The following is a 21,944-nucleotide window of genomic DNA, read 5'->3' on the forward strand; positions in this document are numbered from 1 at the left end:
TGATGTCTTCACTATTATTCTACAATGTAGAAAATAGTAAAAAGAAAGAAAAACCCTTGCATGAGTAGGTGTGTCCAAACTTTTTACTGGTACTGTATAAAAATAAATGTTACAGAAATAATTATATTTATATGTCTTGGTATGGAGACAAGCCTCTTTTTCAAGTCCTAAGTCAGGTCTCCACATAGACTGATTTGACATGACTGTGGCACCACCACTATGTTCCAGCTGTCACGCCCTGACTCAGGGGACGGTTATTTGTTGAGTCAGGGTGTGTATATTTCGTGTTGTGTTTATTTCTATGTTTAGTTTCTAGATCGTTTAGATCTATGTTGGCCAGGGTGGTTCCCAATCAGAGACAGCTGTAGCTTGTTGTCTCTGATTGGGGACCATACTTAGGCAGCCTTTTGGCACCAGTCTGTGTGGGATCTTGTTCCGTAAAGGTATGTTATTAGTCTACCTTGGACTTCACGTTTCGTTTGTTGTTTTTGTCGTGTGTTCAGTACGTCAATAAATATGAATGCATATCACGCTGCGCCTTGGTCCTTCTCGTTAATGAACGATCGTGACACCAGCATGCATTCTAAACTCAGCAAAAAAAGAAACGTCCTCTCAATGTCAACTGCGTTTATTTTCAGCAAACTTAACATGTGTAAATATTTGTATGAACATAAGATTCAACAACTGAGACATAAACTGAACAAGTTCCACAGACATGTGACTAACATAAATTGAATAATATGTCCCTGAACAAAGGGGGGGTCAAAATCAAAAGCACCAGCAGCATTAAGTACTGCAGTGCATCTCCTCCTCATGTACTGCACCAGATTTGCCAGTTCTTGCTGTGAGATGTTACCCCACTCTTCCACCAAGGCACCTGCAAGTTCCCGGATATTTTTTGGGGGAATGGCCCTAGCCCTCACCCTCCGATCCAACAGGTCCCAGACGTGCTCAATGGAATTGAGATTCGGGCTCTTCGCTGGCCATGGCAGAACACTGACATTCCTGTCTTGCAGGAAATCGCGCACAGAACGAGCAGTATGGCTGGTGGCATTGTCATGCTGGAGGGTCATGTCAGGATGAGCCTGCAGGAAGGGTACCACATGAGGGAGGAGGATGTCTTCCCTGTAACGCACAGCGTTGAGATTGTCTGCAATGACAACAAGCTCAGTCCGATGATGCTGTCACATACCGCCCCAGACCATGACGGACCCTCCACCTCTAAATCGATCCCGCTCCAGAGTACAGGCCTCGGTGTAACGCTCATTCCTTCGACGATAAACGCGAATCCGACCATCACTCCTGGTGAGAGAAAACCGCGACTTGTCAGTGATGAGCACTTTTTGCCAGTCCTGTCTGGTCCAGTGACAGTAGGTTTGTGCCCATAGGCAACGTTGTTGCTGGTGATGTCTGGTGAGGACCTGCCTTACAACAGGCTTACAAGCCCTCAATCCAGCCTCTCTCAGCCTATTGCGGACAGTCTGAGCACTGATGGAGGAATTGTGCGTTCCTGGTGTAACTCGGGCAGTTGTTGTTGCCATCCTGTACCTGTCCCGCAGGTTTGATGTTCGGCTGTACCGATCCTGTGCAGGTGTTGTTACATGTGGTCTGCCACTGCGAGGACGATCAGCTGTCCGTCCTGTCTCCCTGTAGCACTGTCTTAGGCGTCTCACAGTATGGACATTGCAATTTATTGCCCTGGCCAAATCTGCAGTCCTCATGCCGCCTTGCAGCATGCCTAAGGCACATTCACGCAGATGAGCAGGGACCCTGGGCATCTTTCTTTTGGTGTTTTTCAGAGTCAGTAAAAAGGCCTATTTAGTGTCTTAAGTTTTCATAACTGTGACCTTAATTGCCTACCGTCTGTAAGCTGTTAGTGTCTTAACGACCGTTCCACAAGTGCATGTTCATTAATTGTTTATGGTTCATTGAACAAGCATGGGAAACAGTGTTGAAACCCTTTACAATGATTGGATTTTGACAAATTATCTTTGAAAGACAGGGTCCTGAAAAAGGGACATTTCTTTTTTTGCTGAGTTTATATGTGGAGTTTATAGCTCCTTAGGGTTATTACAGCAAATATATATAGAGGAAAAAAAATCAGCCATGTACTATTACAGCAATGACATGATAAACGGACATGACCTTACGAAATAATAAATTACAGGAATACACAGACCCCCCCCACACCCCCACACACCTACTTACCTGCAGGCTAACGTTATCCTTGACCATTTAATTCATTACACCCACATACAGTGGGGAAAAAAAGTATTTAGTCAGCCACCAATTCTGCAAGTTCTCCCACTTAAAAAGATGAGAGAGGCCTGTAATTTTCATCATAGGTACACGTCAACTATGACAGACAAATTGAGATTTTTTTTTCCAGAAAATCACATTGTAGGATTTTTTATAAATTTATTTGCAAATTATGGTGGAAAATAAGTATTTGGTCACCTACAAACAAGCAAGATTACTGGCTCTCACAGACCTGTAACTTCTTCTTTAAGAGGCTCATCTGTCCTCCACTCGTTACCTGTATTAACGGCACCTGTTTGAACTTGTTATCAGTATAAAAGACACCTGTCCACAACCTCAAACAGTCACACTCCAAACTCCACTATGGCCAAGACCAAAGAGCTGTCAAAGGACACCAGAAACAAAATTGTAGACCTGCACCAGGCTGGGAAGACTGAATCTGCAATAGGTAAGCAGCTTGGTTTGAAGAAATCAACTGTGGGAGCAATTATTAGGAAATGGAAGACATACAAGACCACTGATAATCTCCCTCGATCTGGGGCTCCACGCAAGATCTCACCCCGTGGGGTCAAAATGATCACAAGAACGGTGAGCAAAAATCCCAGAACCACACAGGGGGACCTAGTGAATGACCTGCAGAGAGCTGCGACCAAAGTAACAAAGCCTACCATCAGTAACACACTACGCCGCCAGGGACTCAAATCCTGCAGTGCCAGACGTGTCCCCCTGCTTAAGCCAGTACATGTCCAGGCCCGTCTGAAGTTTGCTAGAGTGCATTTGGATGATCCAGAAGAGGATTGGGAGAATGTCATATGGTCAGATGAAACCAAAATATAACTTTTTGGTAAAAACTAAACTTGTCGTGTTTGGAGGACAAAGAATGCTGAGTTGCATCCAAAGAACACCATACCTACTGTGAAGCATGGGGTGGAAACATCATGCTTTGGGGCTGTTTTTCTGCAAAGGGACCAGGGACGACTGATCCGTGTAAAGGAAAGAATGAATGGGGCCATGTATCGTGAGATTTTGAGTGAAAACCTCCTTCCATCAGCAAGGGCATTGAAGATGAAACGTGGCTGGGGCTTTCAGCATGACAATGATCCCAAACACACCGCCCGGGCAACGAAGGAGTGAGCTTCGTAAGAAGCATTTCAAGGTCCTGGAGTGGCCTAGCCAGTCTCCAGATCTCAACCCCATAGAACATCTTTGGAGGGAGTTGAAAGTCCGTGTTGCCCAGCGACAGCCCCAAAACATCACTGCTCTAGAGGAGATCTGCATGGAGGAATGGGCCAAAATACCAGCAACAGTGTGTGAAAACCTTGTGAAGACTTACAGAAAACGTTTGACCTGTGTCATTGCCAACAAATGGTATATAACAAAGTATTGAGAAACTTTTGTTATTGACCAAATACTTATTTTCCACCTTAATTTGCAAATAAATGCATAAAAAATCCTACAATGTGATTTTCTGGATTTTGTTTCTCATTTTGTCTGTCATAGTTGACGTGTACCTATGATGAAAATTACAGGCCTCTCTCATCTTTTTAAGTGGGAAAATTTGCACAATTGGTGGCTGACTAAATACTTTTTTTCCCCCACTGTATATTGAAAACACAGTCAGAACTCACACATGCCACAATTACCTTTAACAGGACGTCCACGTACACGTTGTGCTGCGACATTATCTCCCTAATGTCCCACTTAACTCCAGCCATCAGCAGCAGCATCTGTTCGTAGTCTAAAGCCTTGGCCGCCACGACCCAGTATATGGGTTTACGTAGCTCACTGGCCGTGGAGACAGTCTATAAGGGAATGACAAGGAGAACGGAATAAACACGGACAGTGGCAATGTCCCAACTGGCACACTATTCCCTTTATAGTGCACTACTTTTGACCAGGGCCCTGATCAAAAGTAGTGCACTATATAGGGAATAGGGTGCCATTTGGGACGCACCCATAAACAAGGACAGTGTCACTCAATACTCAACCAGTACATCTTAAGGCATCCGCATGCTTCCCATCCTAAACAGTTCGGAAGAGTTTGTGTATATATTATGACGACAATTTGTGACGCTTTTGTTCGTTTTGGACTTCGGCAAGGGTTTTTTCGGCTGTTCGGGCACACAAAAACATTTTCTTGAGGCAAGCCAAAGTTCGGAACCAAAGTCTACGCCCCTTCATCGTGATTGGTCAACAGTTGGGATTCTTCAATAAAGTCTTTGATGTCATTTAACAAGAGACAAATCGTTTTCATGCACATGTTTTCATTTAGAAATACTGCACCAAACATCTTAGTTAGATGTAAAATTGCGCGACTAAGATCTCCTCTGCAAAAAAGTCCAAATTAATCACAGATTTCTTGAGTTATCTTAGCTTAAATTCTGACTATTTTGAGGAAGGCTACGGCGTCTCAAAATGAACAAACAGTACTATTGCCGCTTTTTTCTTGTTTTTCAAGGGAAGGTCTTTTAAAGGAATACGCGAGCACACTCGTTCGGTTCGGCTAGCCGAGCTCGGCTAGGCGCCAGCCGAGCTGAAGCATGCTGACGCCTTTACACAACGCACAAAGGATGAACGAACAGAAAAGGTCATACAAAAGTTACGTAGAAAGATTACAAAAAGTTAAAATGTTATTTTCTCCTGACATTGAACTAGATATTGATTTTGAGATTCTTTTGAAAATGTGAAACCCTCACGACTTTGTAATGGTACACATTGAAAAAACAAGCTGACACAGAAGGGTTTGTGGTCAACAGCCATTTACACCCTCACAGATAAGGCCATGTGTGCCAGAGGAGATCATGACCATAAACTAACAATATGACTGATTTTGTCCTTCTGCAGAATGATCCTGGGTGATCAGAGAGAGAAATGGGCAAAGAAAAAGAATGCTAGTAAGGAAAAGGGCAGATGTCCATATAGGCTGCGTGTGAATGGCATCCTATTCCCTATAGAGTTTACTTTTGTTTAGAGCCTTGGTACATCTCACAGAGATGGAAGATGAAAGCCCCCATGGGTTCGTACCAGTTAAAACGGATGCTATTCCGTCTCTGTGCAATGCCCCCAGTGAACTTTATAGGGAATAAGGTGCCATATCGGATATATCCATAGAGTTGTGGAGTGACTGACCTGTGAGTAGAACTGCTGGAGGAATGGCTTCTTGGCTGCAGGCATCATGGTGTCTAGGTGAGACTGCAAGAACTCAAACTGCTCGGCCAGAAACACCCTGGAGAGAGAGACACAGAGAGCAAAATCAGTACAGGCTTTTAGCTAGGTGGATCAGAGATGGAAGCAGGGTCGAAGGTGTACGGAAAGGGGTAGGGGGGGACAGGGAAGCAGGGGCTTTAGCTGGATGGATTGGGATATTACAGACAGACTTATTACAGCCATTATCTCTCTCTCTCCCTCTTCTCTTGATCCCCCTGTGCTTGTTACAGTTTCAATCCTAACTTCAGATGGAGGTGGACGGTTGTGGGACGTAGCTAGAGACTTAGTTTCGGCAAGGTCATACTGCACCTTCTGTGTTGTTAGAAATGAACACCATATCAGGCCCGACAGCCTAAAACTCAGTAGAAGTTTTTACATTCACTCGGTTTTCATCACCACTGCTATACATTAGCAAACACTGAGCAGAACAGTTAGTGGGAGAAAAAACTAAAATCAATATAATCAAAAACAAAAGCTTGTCCAGTGTAAAACCGGGGCACATTTTTCAAAATGTGTCAGCGTGTTTGATGCCATTATTTTCAGTTTGTTTACATTTTGCTAAACACAATTCAAGAAAATAAGTTCAGCTAACTGGGTTGGAGTTCAGGAGAGTCAGCCAACCAGCCAGTCAGTCAGGGAACTACAGTAGCGTATAAGAACCCTGGAGTCTTATTCAAAAAGCACAGATTAATGATGGGCAACAGAGAGTGCTAAACAGGAGATTTGTTTTTAATGACTGACCACATAGTAAGGTCAAGGCTAGGTGGAGGCATGGGGATTATTGACCGCATTATAACAGTATGGTAACTGTTAACCAAACATATATAGTATACTACGGACTAGGGATGCGTCCCAAATGGCACCCTATTCCCTATACAGTGCATTACTTTTGAAACATAGGGCTCTGGTCAAATGTAGTGCACTAGGGTGCCATTTGGGACACATACTAGGACAGCATGTGGATAATGCTACTAAGTAGGCTGGAGATGGAGACGGAGATAATTTGGAAAAAGAGAGAGAAAGAGAAAATGAATATAAATAGTTTAGCCATTGAATAGCAGTTACACTTGCAGGGTTTTTTATCTGGTGATGCAACACGAACCATTCAGATGTAATTACCGAGGATAGATTAAACATGCGTATGTCCATAATGTGCCATTTCCAAGATGATCGTTACATAAAGACATTGTGAGGACACATTCTTTATTAACAAGTACTTGTTGCTGTAGCAGGTAGCTGACCAATGACAAACAAAAACACACTTCAACTTATTCCAAATCTATGTGTCAGGGACAGATATAATTGCAAATGTTGGGCCAAGTAGATGAGTGGGAAGCAAATAGAACCTCACATTTACATTTACGTCATTTAGCAGACACTCTTATCCAGAGCGACTCAGACTTAGTGAGTGCATACATTATTGTTATTTTTTTTATTTTTCCTTTTTATTGATTTTTATTTTTAAAAAAATTCATACCCCCCCGTGGGAATCGAACCCACAACCCTGGCGTTGCAAACGCCATGCTCTACCAACTGAGCTACATCCCATGCCGGCCATTCCCTCCCCTACCCTGGACGACGCTGGGCCAATTGTGCGCCGCCCCATGGGTCTCCCGGTCGCGGGAACAGACAGAGTGCATTACACTCATCCATCGAACATTAATGAGAACAAGTGGTGTCCAAGACGCCACGAGACATACACACAGCTAGCACCTGCCACCGTTTAATATACCAACAGCCCCACAAATGAGCCTTGACAAATACATTTGTTTTTCTGAAAATGTTCGTTATGCACCAGTCGCCACCGTGAACACAAAGCTTATGTTTACCGTGGGGAGAGATATGCCTCTAAGCCGCGGGGGCCAAACGAGCGAAGCCCTGCCGTTTATCGGGTTATTCTTATATAGATAGACAATGGCGAAAGGCATTTCCCCGCCCTTTATCTCTCGCACCTATAATCTTGATCTTTGCTCATGGCCCCAGGGCGGCCCTCATTGATTATTCCATTAAAGCAAATGCTAAATTAGGTGTTACAGGTAGAGCAGCCCTTTAGAGGCTCCAACAGCCAGTAATGGCTATATTAAAAATGGTGTATTGTATGCTGAGCATGTCTGGGTGCTGCGACAGAGGGGTTAGGTGGTGCGTAGCTCCTTCCACCGCTCCAGTAACCCTGCTCTGAGGGGAAAGAAATTCAGTACAATTATGCACAGGGATAGATGGCTATATGTGTTATTCCCTAAGAACTATGGGTGCAACGGTACACATATTGGTACCAAAACGTTCTGTACGGGGACCTCGGTTCTGTCCGCACTGTGAACCCAAATGAATACATCAAAAATTTAACACACTAGGCCTGTAGGCTATGCCTATGCTGCGTTGTAGGTGTATTATGCCTTGAGTAAATCTGAGCTGAAAAAAACATTTCAGGCTATTCCGTTAAAACAACTAGATCCTATGTGCACGTTGTAATCTAAACTATTATCTTAATTGGCGCATTTCAAACTGTCCTTTTGTGAGGCGCAGCCGGGAACTAGTTCTGTACGATGGCGAGTGGTGGGGGTCGATAAACCAGAATGATTCTCAATCATCGTTTAAATCTCCAGTTTGGGAACGTTTTGGCTTCCCAGTAGATTACAACGGCGATGGCCAGAGAGAGAAACATGTTGACACATTTACACATTTCCACCGGAGAAAGATGGAAACGGGAAAAAACTACAACACAAACTTAGTCTCCCCTCTGCATTCAAGCAGCCCTTCGCAGCTGTTTCTGACCGGGCCAAATTAATTACAAGAGCGATAGGTATATTTATAGCTGCGGATATGCGCACATTCTTGGTGGTTGAGTAGAATAGGTGGTTTTAGCACCTCGTGAAAGTGCTCGAGCCACGTTACGAACTTTGCCCTCTCGCACCTATTTCAGCAAACAGGTAGTACCCCCTCTATATAAGCAAGCTAAAGCCAAAGTTGTCAAGGAATTGGCCAATGCACCCTGTGTTGCGCTTACTACAGATGGATGGACAAACACTGAGTGTACAAAACATTAGGAACACCTTTCTAATATTGAGTTGCACCCCGCTTTTACCCTCAGAACAGCCTCAATTCGTCGGGGCATGGACTCTACAAGGTGTTGAAAGCGTTCCACAAGGATGTGGGCCCATGTTGACTCCAATGCTTCCCACAGTTATGTCAAGTTGGCTGGATGTCCTTTGGGTAGAGGACCATTCTTGATACACACGGGAAATTGTTGAGCGTGAAAAAAACAGCATCATTGCAGTTCTTGACACAAACAGGTGCGCCTGGTACCTACTATCATACCCCGTTCAAAGACACTTAAATATTTTGTCTTGCCCATTCACCCTCTGAATGGCACACATACAGTGGGGAAAAAAAGTATTTAGTCAGCCACCAATTGTGCAAGTTCTCCCACTTAAAAAGATGAGAGAGGCCTGTAATATTCATCATAGGTACACGTCAACTATGACAGACAAAATGAGAAAAAAAAATCCAGAAAATCACATTGTAGGATTTTTTATGAATTTATTTGCAAATTATGGTGGAAAATAAGTATTTGGTCAAAAACAAAAGTTTCTCAATACTTTGTTATATACACCCTTTGTTGGCAATGACACAGGTCAAACGTTTTCTGTAAGTCTTCACAAGGTTTTCACACACTGTTGCTGGTATTTTGGCCCATTCCTCCATGCAGATCTCCTCTAGAGCAGTGATGTTTTGGGGCTGTCGCTGGGCAACACGGACTTTCAACTCCCTCCAAAGATTTTCTATGGGGTTGAGATCTGGAGACTGGCTAGGCCACTCCAGGACCTTGAAATGCTTCTTACGAAGCCATTCCTTCGTTGCCCGGGCAGTGTGTTTGGGATCATTGTCATGCTGAAAGCCCCAGCCACGTTTCATCTTCAATGCCCTTGCTGATGGAAGGAGGTTTTCACTCAAAATCTCACGATACATGGCCCCATTCATTCTTTCCTTTACACGGATCAGTCGTCCTGGTCCCTTTGCAGAAAAACAGCCCCAAAGCATGATGTTTCCACTCCCATGCTTCACAGTAGGTATGGTGTTCTTTGGATGCAACTCAGCATTCTTTGTCCTCCAAATACGACGAGTTGAGTTTTTACCAAAAAGTTATATTTTGGTTTCATCTGACCATATGACATTCTCCCAATCCTCTTCTGGATCATCCAAATGCACTCTAGCAAACTTCAGACGGGCCTGGACATGTACTGGCTTAAGCAGGGGGACACGTCTGGCACTGCAGGATTTGAGTCCCTGGCGGCGTAGTGTGTTACTGATGGTAGGCTTTGTTACTTTGATCCCAGCTCTCTGCAGGTCATTCACTAGGTCCCCCTGTGTGGTTCTGGGATTTTTGCTCACCGTTCTTGTGTTCATTTTGAGCCCACGGGGTGAGATCTTGTGTGGAGCCCCAGATCGAGGGAGATTATCAGTGGTCTTGTATGTCTTCCATTTCCTAATAATTGCTCCCACAGTTGATTTCTTCAAACCAAGCTGCTTACCTATTGCAGATTCAGTCTTCCCAGCCTGGTGCAGGTCTACAATTTTGTTTCTGGTGTCCTTTGACAGCTCTTTGGTCTTGGCCATAGTGGAGTTTGGAGTGTGACTGTTTGAGGTTGTGGACAGGTGTCTTTTATACTGATAACAAGTTCAAACAGGTGCCATTAACACAGGTAACGAGTGGAGGACAGAGGAGCCTCTTAAAGAAGAAGTTACAGGTCTGTGAGAGCCAGAAATCTTGCTTGTTTGTAGGTGACCATATACTTATTTTCCACCATCATTTGCAAATAAATTCATAAAAAATCCTACAATGTGATTTTCTGGATTTTTTTCTCTAAATTTGTCTGTCATAGTTGACGTGTACCTATGATGAAAATTACAGGCCTCTTTCATCTTTTTAAGTGGGAGAACTTGCACAATTGGTGGCTGACTAAATACTTTTTTCCCCCACTGTACACGATCAATGTCTCTATTGTCTCAAGGCTTAAAAATCCTTCTTTAACCTGTCTCCTCCCCTTCATCTACACTGATTGAAGTGGATTTAACAGGTGACATCAATAAGGGATCATAGCTTTCACCTGGATTCACCTGGTCAGTCTATGTCATGGAAAGAGCAGATGTTCATAATGTTTCGTACACTCAGTGTATATGGAAGTAGCTAACTGTTGGCATTTCATTTTCCCGCTTTACCGAAGCCGAACTGAACCGTGACCCCAAAACCGCAATATGTACCGAGCCGTGGGTTTGGTGAACCGTTAGACCCTTACTAAGGACCCTTCCTTACTTCCTTTAAAAGGGGCAATCAGCAGATGCTACATCTATTTTTGGACTCATAAATTAATGCTATGTGCCCATTGATTCTTGAAGAATATAACTTATAGATGCCTTATGAGCTTAGTTCAACTGTCGTACCCCATCAGAACCCAAAATATGAGCTTGTTTTACTCCAATGTTTGTAAACAAAGTAAATGTAAACAAACACGGTAAAGCCTCAAAACATGTTTAAAACTATCATTTTGATATCATGGATGGTCAGTCCTTGAAACCAATTTCTCCAGTCCCATCCCTCAGCTTTCTACCTAAATAGTGGCAGGGAGAAGTTTTTTATTGTTTCAACTGCTGATTGGCCCTTTAATCAAGGCTTTAATGAAGTGGTGTCCCTCTCTGCTACCTGCTCTCTAAGGTTTAAAAAGATAACGTTTTATATAAACTTTGTCTTTTTTTTGTTGTCTAGTTTTCTGTTTGGGCCATCTGGCAGCGGGTGTGGTGACAGGTGCCTCGGAATCGGGGTCCCTGGCTGGCATACCGGCATCCATAAGCAGTTTCACATAAACCACTCCAAGTCAGGGCTCGGCTATTGTTAGACTTTTAAGTATGCATAGTGAATGCCTAAGTGTGTGTAGGTGATGGAGTGAAAAGGAAAGGGAGTGAGAAATGAAGTGAGAGAGAGAGATAAAGAGAAAGCGACTGAGTGGGGGAGGGAGAGGGAGAGAGCGGGAGATCGAGAGGGGGAGACCGAGAGGGGGAGACCGAGAGGGGGAGAGAGAGGGAGACCGAGAGAGGGAGAGACCGGGAGAGACCGAGAGAGGGAGACCGAGAGGGAGACCGAGAGAGGGAGAGAGAGAGAGGGGGAGAGAGAGAGAGAGGGGGAGAGAGAGAGAGAGAGGGGGAGAGAGAGAGAGACCGAGAGGGAGAGAGAGGGAGACAGAGAGGGGGGGAGAGAGAGGGAGACCGAGAGGGGGGAGAGAGAGAGGGGGAGAGAGAGGGAGACCGAGAGAGGGAGAGAGAGGGAGACCGAGAAAGGGGGGAGACAGAGAGAAGGGGAGACTGGCACTGAACTGTAAACAACAGCAGAATGCAAACTGGGGAGAGAAATATCCACTAACTCAATTTAGGAATAAAAAGTGATCTAACAGCCCGTTTCCCTGCAGCGCCAGCATCCTGAAGATTAGAGAAAAGGAAGAGAGTGTGTCTCAAATGGTGCCATGTTCACTATATAGTGCACTACTTTTGACCAGAGCCCTTTGGGAACAGGTTGCCATTTGGAACGCAGCCAGAGAGACACGTAGAGCTCTCAGAGACTCCTGCATCATACCACTTAATTGAATGAATACCCCTCGGGGGATGGAGTCGTGAGACAGCCTCTATTGACTCATCAGGAAAACTGCTCGTCTTACCACAGCAGTCGCCTTTAGATCTCATGGCCGCAAAGGGAGGGCAGGGACACACACAGGGCTGTGGCAGACAGCACACTACCTACTGTTTCTCCAACAGAGCAGCATTGAATCATGTACTTTAATTAGCTAACAAACTTGGTTAACTTGACAACTTTACATTTATTAGTAATCACATCCAATAAAAGTGTCTCCACAAAGCAAAGAACAAAGTGGGCACCCCGACCCTAAAGTAACTCTGTAGCCAACACCCTCAAGGGACTTCTAAAAGACCATACAGAAGGTAGAAACAGGGATGTATTCATTATGCCGATTCTGTTGCCAAACGTTTCGTCAGTTGCAAAACGTTTCGCAACAGAAACCATTTACTCCAAATGGAAAACGGGAGTTTCTATTGGACAAATTCAGGTAGGTCCCTCCCAGTTTCGTTCCGTTTGCTCAGTTTGATTCTGTTTGGTTCTTACACGGTAAACGGTTTCTGTTGCAAGACATGATGAATACTCGCAGGATTATAGTGACTCAGTGTCAGCCACCCGTTACAGGTACACAGAGGTATCAACTATAAAGAGGGGACTTCTAAAGGAGCATACAGAGGTATGAATGAGTTACGGCAGGAAGGTTCTCTTACAGTGACTCTGTGGCGACAACCCTCTGGGCCAGGCCGTAGAGGGTCTCGCTGGCTGTCAGGACCACAAGCTGGCTGAGGTGGGGGCTGGGCACCTTCTCCTTTCTCTCCTCCACTGGACCACCGTGGACGCTGGAGCCGCCTTCCCCCAGAGACTCCTATAACCGGGGGACAGAGCGAGAGGATGGAAGAGTTAGCTTTGACAGAACACGGAAACAGAGAGAAGGACAGAAGCATCAAGCTCATCACCTTGCACTTTCACCACCCTGTGAAGTTCTTCATAACTTACTTAATCTGTAGCCTAATAAACTGCATGCTTTCCCGAATCTAGCGTATTTTGTTTTGTCGACATTTGGAAAGTTTACCGACAAATTTGCTGTTTCCATCAGGCCTGTCATTACATTTATTTTTTCGAGAGCATAAAAAGGTTGGATGGAGACCTGGGTCGAGAGAGGCTTTCTTTGGATCCACTGTGGATTACAGGCTAATAGCACCACTGACATTAGCCAAGTGTCCAATTTAAAGCTAGAGTAGTGAGGTATGACTGAAGGCTATAACAGCCAGATATGAGAGTTGGCTGTACCACACAGAGCTCAAACACTGAGCTACAGCAGTGACATACAATTATTTATATCTAAGTATAACTGTATATCTAAGACTGAGTTCCAAATGGCACCCTATTCCCTATTTAGTACACTACTTTTGATCAGGGCCCATAGGGATCGGAGTCTCTGACCTCTAGATACTAGAGCTCTTTCTGACCTCATCGTCATATTGCATTAAACAGATAAAGACAAGAAAGATCAAGAAGTCAAGAAACTTCCTTCTCATCTTTCTCCTTTTGAACCATGAGGGAAAGAAACTACAGCCCTCACTTAATCTCTGATGTATGCAATATTATGTAGTCTTATGGAAATCACTGGGTCTATTTTTAACAGTAGAAGGGAGTAAGCTCTCAGCGGTATTCTAGAATAGTCTGTATTGATTCCGCTACTGTTTGACATGCACCAGCACATTTCACTCTCACACACTTTTCTGGCTTTTCTTTAGCTGTGAAATACAGAGGAAAATCAGCCAGCCCCACGGGCCACGTCCATTAATCACAACAATACAATCCAAACACTAGAAGACATAATTTTTCATAAAGGTTCTTCTGGGCTTGACAATGGATCATGCGGGTTGTCAAGCTGTGTGTGTGTTTGTGTGTGTGTGTGTGTGTGTATCCCTAAAACAACAGAAGCAGAGCAGCAGGGCCAAATCAATAGCAATCACATGCAGTAGGTAATGACCAAATGGAAAGCAATTAAACCTGTCCACCATCATCCACTTACATACATACAGGCTCCATACTCTCCTGGGGAGAAGAACCCTGTTATCTCAGGTTACCTAATACTAAATAGCAACATTCCAGTAACTTTCCCAAAAGTCCCATATTTTCCAGCAATCCTGACTGTAGGATTCCGGATATTCTGCTTATTCCTTCCTGATCCCGAGAATGTTCCAACTGGGATTTATGGAAAACCTGGGAATTTACTGGAATATTGCAATTCTAATTCTGAGGAACTGCTACCAAGTAGCAAGGCAAGCTATATATGAATCAGTGAAAACATTGAAACATTCAAGAATTATGGAAAATGTGAAATTAAACCACTAATTCATTTCTCATAAATGGCTAAATTACCTTTAACTCATTGGTTAAGTAGCTAATTAGAAATTATGAATCATGCATGGGCTAGTAATTGGTAGGAAATACCACTTTGGGGCCTACTAGAGACAAATTAATTACCAATAAAGAGTTATGTGAGTTACCTTAGAAACCATTAATCAATGATAAGAGGGGCGGGTCTAAAGGATGTCAAAGAGTCAGATCAAAGAATCAGAGAATGTTCTGGCATTCAACATGCAGCATTTAACAGATTAGGATGTTCATATCACTGCAGAGGGAATATGACCATTCAGATGAAGTTCGGGGTAGGGTGAAGTTGCCCCTCGACGGTGATCTTGGGTTTAGCATTTTCCCCACAAAATTAAGGTTGAACTGGAGGAGGGGAATCTGATCCTAGATCTGTACCCACAGCGTGAAGCTCCTCATGGCAGCCACCTCTCGACATAACCAGATGTCAAAAACATTAAACTGATGCTTTGTAATGTGACAATGGTAGAAGGCTCGGTCACTTGCAATCTTCCCATGGTTAGATTTGTGAGTCAAATACCAGTTTGATAATATATTGGGATGCTAACTTTCCAAATCCCACCTACTCCTGTCTAGGGAACCATTAGATGATGCAAGATAGTAATTGGGGTGAGCAATACCTTCAAGGAGTAAAACCAAGAAATGATGTGCAGTAAACTGCATCATGGGTCCTTTCTGCAGCATAAACATGATTAACGTCCTGCACTGGTGGAGTTTATCCAGAAAACCTATTAGCCCCACACTCTATTCTGAGTACGGACATTACTCAAGATAAAATAAGCACTAAAGTAAAAGTAATTAAGGAACTGACAACTACCCCAAACCTCGGACCAAACCGTTTACCCTCACTTTGCGGAACACTAACAAGAAATATCGATTTGTTCTCAACTGAGACTTTTTGGCATTTGATTTTTTAAATCTTGTCAAGCTTTTCAAAGCTGTCTTGCTCTGGAAGCAAAGTAATCTATCAGTCCATCACAACAGACCGATTAAAGTCATTAGGTCAAAGTACAGTGCCTTCAGAAAGTATTCACACCCCTTGACTTTCCCACATTTTGTTGTGTTACAGCCTGAATTTAAAATTGATTAAATTGAGTTTTTTTTGTAGCTGGCCTACACACAATACCCAATGATGTCAAAGTGGAAAGAATGTATTCAAAATGAAAAGCTGAAATGTCGTGAGTCAATAAGTATTCAACCCCTTTGTTATGGCAAGCCTAAATAAGTTCAAGAGTAAAAATGTGCTTAACTTGTCACATAATAAGTTGCAAGGACCCACTCTGTATGCAATAATAGTGTTTAACATGATTTTTGAATGACTGCTTCTGTAAGGTCCCTCAGTCGAGCATTGAATTTCAAACACAGGTTCAACCACAATGCCTTGCAAAGAAGGGCACCTATTGGTAGAAAAAAAAAAAAAGCAGACAATGAATATCCATTTGAGCATGGTGAAGTTATTAATTACACTTTGGATGGTGTATCAATACACCCAGTCACTACAAAGATACAGGCATCCTTCCTAACTCAGTTTCCAGAGGAAGGAAACCGCTCAGGGATTTCACCATGTGGCCAATGGTGACTTTAAAACAGCTACAGAGTCTAATGGCTGTGATAGGAGAAAACTGAGGATGGATCAACAACATTGTAGTTAATCCACAATACTAACCTAAATGACAGATTGAAAAGAAGGAAGCCTGTACAGAATACAAATAAGGCACTAAATTAATACTGCAAAGAATGTGGCAAAGCAATTAACTTTTAGTTCTGAATACAAAGTGTTATGTTTGGGGCAAATCCAATCCAACACATTACTGAGTACCACTCTCCATATTTTCAAGCATAGTGGTGGCTGCATCATGTTATGGGTATGCTTGTAATCGTTAAGGACTAGGGAGTTTTTCAGGATAAAAAAGAAACAGAATGGAGCTAAGCAAAGGCAAAATCCTAGAGGAAAACCTGGTTCAGTCTGCTTTCCACCAGACACTGGGAGATGAAGTTTAGCAGGACAATAACATAAAACACAATGCCAAACCTACACTGGAGTTGCTTACCAAGAAGACAGTGAATGTTCCTGAGTGGCCGAGCTACAGTTTTGACTTAAATCTACTTGAAAATCTATGGCAAGACCTGAAAATTGTTGTCTAACAATGATGAACAACCAATTTGACAGAGCTTGATGAATTTTGAAAAGAATAATGGGAAAATGTTGCTCAATCCAGGTGTGGAAAGCTCTTAGAGACTTACCCAGAAAGACTCACAGCTGCAATCGCTGCCAAAGGTGTTTCTACAAAGTATTGACTGAGGGGTGTGAATACTTATGTAAATTAGATATTTCTGTATTTCATTTTCAATAAATTTGCAAACATTTCTAAAAACATGTTTTCACTTTGTCATTATGGGCTATTGTGTGTAGATGAATGAGAAAACGAATATATTTAATCAATGTTGAATTCAGGCTGTACCACAACAAAATGTGAAATAAGTCAAGAGGTATGAATACTTTCTGAAGGCACTGAATAAATTTTTTTTTTTAAACGATGTCGTCAAGATCAAATGTATTGATGGTGTATATATAAGGAAAGCCTCCGTCTCAATAGGACTTGTGTCAGTTTCATCAGAACATGGTGATACTGTCCTAATATGGACACTGTACAAATTCAAGTCTATTGCGGATGAAAAGGCGGTTTCCTATTTAAATCAAGAAAAAGAGCACGCCATGTCCTTTTATTAACCATGCTCCACATGTGTAAACAATCACTTTATAGAAAGAGGAAAATAAAATGTTCCCCCTGAAGACTACAGAGAAAAAATATGTTTCTCTTCACATTGCTCATAACTCCACATGGTTTCTTCCTGTGGATTTAACACGGTATGAAAATCCTGACCGACCCCCATAAAAATAGAGAGAACAGTTTGTAATTCTTATCTTGTTTTAAGTCCAGTTTTCGAAGGGAAAGATAATGTTGTTTCCTAATGGTGGGAAGCTTTTGGATTCACACTGTAGCACATTAATAAAAAAACTACCTGTTATAGTAAAAACTTGAGGTAAATAAGTTAATCTATCTTAAATTAATAATTGTTTCACTTTAATATCACAATCTTTGCTACAGCGATACATGCTGTTGCCAATCCATTAAAGATGTATTAGTAATAAATGACTATTACATGTTCAATAAGACATGCATTAGCTGTTGAATAGATGAAACGACATTAACATAATCGTCTACCGGTGCCCTTTGGGCATCTTGAATATTTACAGTAACCGTAGGGCCTACATGGATAACACACCAGAAAACATTAAATCAAATCAAGAAGATATTTGTTGAGAAAACAGCTTGCATTAAAGGAATTCACAGCTGGATACATACTAATCAGATATATGCAGACTGAAATCTTATTTTGTTCTATTTCCAAAACAAATACAAAAGATAAATGGGATTAAAAAGTGTATTCTTTTATTTGAAGGATTTTAAACATCCCCACTTGATTGCGTTGTTCCTGGAGTGTGTGTGTGTTTGTGCAAGTAAGTAATGATTCACATTAAAATCATCATAAGTTCCTGGCCCCTCAGTATTTTTTTGAATTCTTTGAAAAAGTTATTTTTTTCATTTCACTTCACCAATTTGGACTATTTTGTGTATGTCCATTACATGAAATCCAAATAAAAATCAATTTAACTTACAGGTTATAATGCAACAAAACAGGAAAAACGCCAAGGGGGATGAATACTTTTGCAAGGCACTGTATCGTGTGTGTGCGTACGTACGTGCAAGTAGAAACAACATGTAGCCTGGCGGGTAGGAGCGTTGGGCCAGTAACCGAAAGGTTGCTGGATCGAATCCCCAAGCCACCAAGGCAAAAATCTGTCGTTCTGCCCCTGAGCAAGGCAGCTAGATTCTACACGGTCACACAAAACAAATATATGGCCTTAAGTTTTTAGGGAGCAACTTTTCATCCACTGACATGAGACATTCTCCACATCGTTTTATTCTGTTGGTGTTAGTGTATCAGGATTTCTCTTGCCAGAAAGCTGAGGGGGAACAGACTTTCCTATATACAAGAGTTTATATCAGGAGAGAAATCATTGAGTTGACTTATTGACATCGTACAGCTGGCTTCTGGTATTTTGGAAGATACTTATCCAGAGTCGTAGTTTCCATTGTGGCGAAATCCTACACGGAGCCTTCAACTGCGCTGCCACTTCAAGAGCAAGTTTTTAAGTCGATAGCCGGTGTTAACGCTCTAGGTCGTGTTTGGAATCTGTTGGGACCGCTCCTGTCATTGATCGCATGGATTAGTAGCAACAGTGTTGCAGAGCTTTGACAATCAAACCAACAGTTGTATTGGACGGACAAACGAGAACAACTGCAAGCCTGAAGTCAACAGCTAAAACGCCCCTCTCTCTCTCTCACCCTAATTTTCCCTCTCTCGCTCCGTTGCTTTAGACACTGCAGCACAGTTTCTCTTTTTTCACTGTGCACCCTTTGATGTTCTGTGTTGCTGGACTATTATTGCCACTCCTGACTTTGTTTTTATTTTATTTTTTACATTTGTGTTCAAAGGAGTGCATTTGAGATTGTTTATTATTTTTGATTATTGATTGGACTGGATAGTTTTTTTGTGGGACTATTGTGATTTGGCCAAGGATACCAAATCCCCTGTAGCTAAGTTGGTACAGCATGAGGCTTGCAACGCCAGGGTTGTGGGTTCGTTTCCCACGGGGGGCTAGTATGAAAAATGTATGCACTCACTAACTGTAAGTCGCTCTGGATAAGAGCGTCTGCTAAATGACTAAAATGTAAAAAATGTAAAATGATACTTGGGACATTTTAAGACCTTTATCTTTACCCCCATCTAACAATACCGCTACACAATTACTGTACTGTTTGAGAGACATCCAAAAATGGCTACATTTTGGAGTAATTTAGTTTTTCCTAACTCAATACCAGCTGCCAGAGTAGTTATACCGTAGCATCACTGTATGTTGCTAATCTGTTTATCCAGACATGCTAACACAACACTGCGTTGCAATTCCACTGGCTGCTGCCTTGGAAGGCATTCATTCAACCTGCATAAGCCTGCGCAATTATGCAAAATTCAGATATTGTTTGGGTGATTAAAAAGAGAAATCTGAAACATTTCGGGGTGAATCCTCAAAAGAAAATCTGAGCGGAGGAAGAAAAGACAGAGAATAGAATTTTGGTGAGTGTTGAATAAATATAGGCTGAGCCAATGTGCTTGGGAAAGGTTTGCATCCATTCCATTATGACACAGGCATGATTTCTAGCTTCCATCAAAACTGAGCAGAGCATCCAAGAGGAGGGAAATGAAGATTAAATAAAGTGAAAAACCAGTTGAAGAGCCCCGTGGCTGAATCCTATAACTGTAGCTAAAAACAGAGGCACTCACAGCAAGAATAACTCAATTTCTAAAAGCATATCCTCTGAAGAATTAATCTCTTAAGTTCAATAGATGCTTAAAGAGACAAAAGTACAGCTCATTAGTGATGGGGGAAAAAATAGATAGTTACATATCGCAATATTATTTTGGGTGATAATATATCGATACTTAGCATTAGCTAGGTAGCGTTAGCTAGTGCTAGTCAGCTGTACCTGCGCCAAAACTCCGGTATTTTTCATCCTATAGCTTTTTAAATAGTGAGCCAACGTGTTTTCGGCACTTTTATTTCCATGACTGATCAAAACTTGTTTTTATTATGGCTCTCTCGTCTCTCTGCAGCAGACATAGTGTGAGCAATATTTTTAGAACGTAAAATCGCAATAAAATCACAGTATCAAATCGCAATATATATAGAATCATGAGAATCGCAATACATATCGTATCAACACTTAAATGTATCGTGATAATATCTTATCGTGAGGTCCCTGGCAATTCCCAGTCCTACAGCTCATGTGGGCTGCTTCCTTGCTGGAACTAATGCACATTACCTCTAAACTTCTGTCAACTTCATAGAGTTCAAGAGATTTGAGGGATTAAAGGCACAATCTGGGATTGGTACATCCATTTTCAGACTTTAAAATTAAATATATACAGTATATAGCCAATGATTTTTGAAGTCTATAACTTATAAATGCCTTATAAGATTAGTTCAACTGTCTTACCCCATTAAGCACAAAATATAAGCTGGTTTTACTCCATTGTTTGTGATTAATGTAACTGTGGTGTCAATTCACCAGCCACAAATGTGGAGGAATGCCCGCTTTTAATCCCAGATCATCCCTTTAAAATCACATTTCCTTTACAGAACAGGAGGATGTGATGTTACAGTGAATGAATTGATACAGTGTGGTTATGAATTCCCACGCTATGAAATGTATTTTTCCCTTTCAAAGACACCTGTCGCCCGACACACTTCATCCATTTCTCACAGTGCTGCTACGCCCATTTAGGAAAGCCAATAACATTGTGCGATGGGTCCACTGACACTCGGGGTAAACATTATGCAGAGTGAGAACAAGGGCATTAGGGAGGGAGGAACCAGACGACCCTATGGGATAACTTTGTCACAGTGATACTGTGACTCTTCTCTGATGCAGCCACTCATAAAGTCCCATGTAGCTCAGTTGGTAGAGCATGGCGTTTGTTACGCCAGGGTTGTGGGTTCGTTTCCCACAGGGGAACAGTATAAAAAATAATAATAATAATAATGTATGCACTCTGGATAAGATCGTCTGCTAATAGACTAAAATGTAAATGTAAAGAGTGCCTAAAGACAGACAGTGGCATCAAAAGCAATCTGCTTGGAAACAGTAGCTAAGAAATAGTACACAGGAGAGTGTTATTGACGCAGACTGCCGTCAGAAGGGGGTTCAGAGACCACCTTTGACCAGTCACTTACACGTCTTACATTGAAGAGATCTAGAACAGTAACTATTTTAAATAGATAAAATACGTTTTATTATGTACAGTGGGGAGAACAAGTATTTGATACACTGCCGATTTTGCAGGTTTTCCTACTTACAAAGCATGTAGAGGTCTGTAATTTTTATCATAGGTACACTTCAACTGTGAGAGACGGAATCTAAAACAAAAATCCAGAAAATCACATTGTATGATTTTTAAGTAATTAATTTGCATTTTATTGCATGACATAAGTATTTGATACATCAGAAAAGCAGAACTTAATATTTGGTGCAGAAACCTTTGTTTGCAATTACAGAGATCATACGTTTCCTGTAGGTCTTGACCAGGTTTGCACACACTGCAGCAGGGATTTTGGCCCACTCCTCCATACAGACCTTCTCCAGATCCTTCAGGTTTCGGGGCTGTCGCTGGGCAATACGGACTTTCAGCTCCCTCCAAAGATTTTCTATTGTGTTCAGGTCTGGAGACTGGCTAGGCCACTCCAGGACCTTGAGATGCTTCTACGGAGCCACTCCTTAGTTGCCCTGGCTGTGTGTTTTTGGGTCGTTGTCATGCTGGAAGACCCAGCCACGAC

General features: G+C 42.3%; 1 protein-coding gene across 4 annotated transcripts in view; it reads right to left on the reverse strand.

Moving 5' to 3' along the window:
• The window catches only part of vps50 (VPS50 EARP/GARPII complex subunit), a 227,764-nt gene that overhangs the window by 9,690 nt on the left and 196,130 nt on the right, over positions 1–21,944 (reverse strand). For all 4 annotated transcript variants that reach the window (XM_041884002.2, XM_041884000.2, XM_045222025.1 and 1 more), the window contains 3 exons: positions 12,796–12,950; positions 5,389–5,485; positions 3,903–4,061 (listed from right to left, as the gene is read on the reverse strand). In XM_041884002.2, coding sequence (XP_041739936.2) covers positions 3,903–4,061; positions 5,389–5,485; positions 12,796–12,950 — 411 coding nt within the window. The remainder of the gene's footprint in view (positions 1–3,902; positions 4,062–5,388; positions 5,486–12,795; positions 12,951–21,944) is intronic.

The sequence above is a fragment of the Coregonus clupeaformis genome, chromosome 8, assembly GCF_020615455.1.
Source record: "Coregonus clupeaformis isolate EN_2021a chromosome 8, ASM2061545v1, whole genome shotgun sequence".
In the NCBI taxonomy this organism is placed as follows: domain Eukaryota; kingdom Metazoa; phylum Chordata; class Actinopteri; order Salmoniformes; family Salmonidae; genus Coregonus; species Coregonus clupeaformis.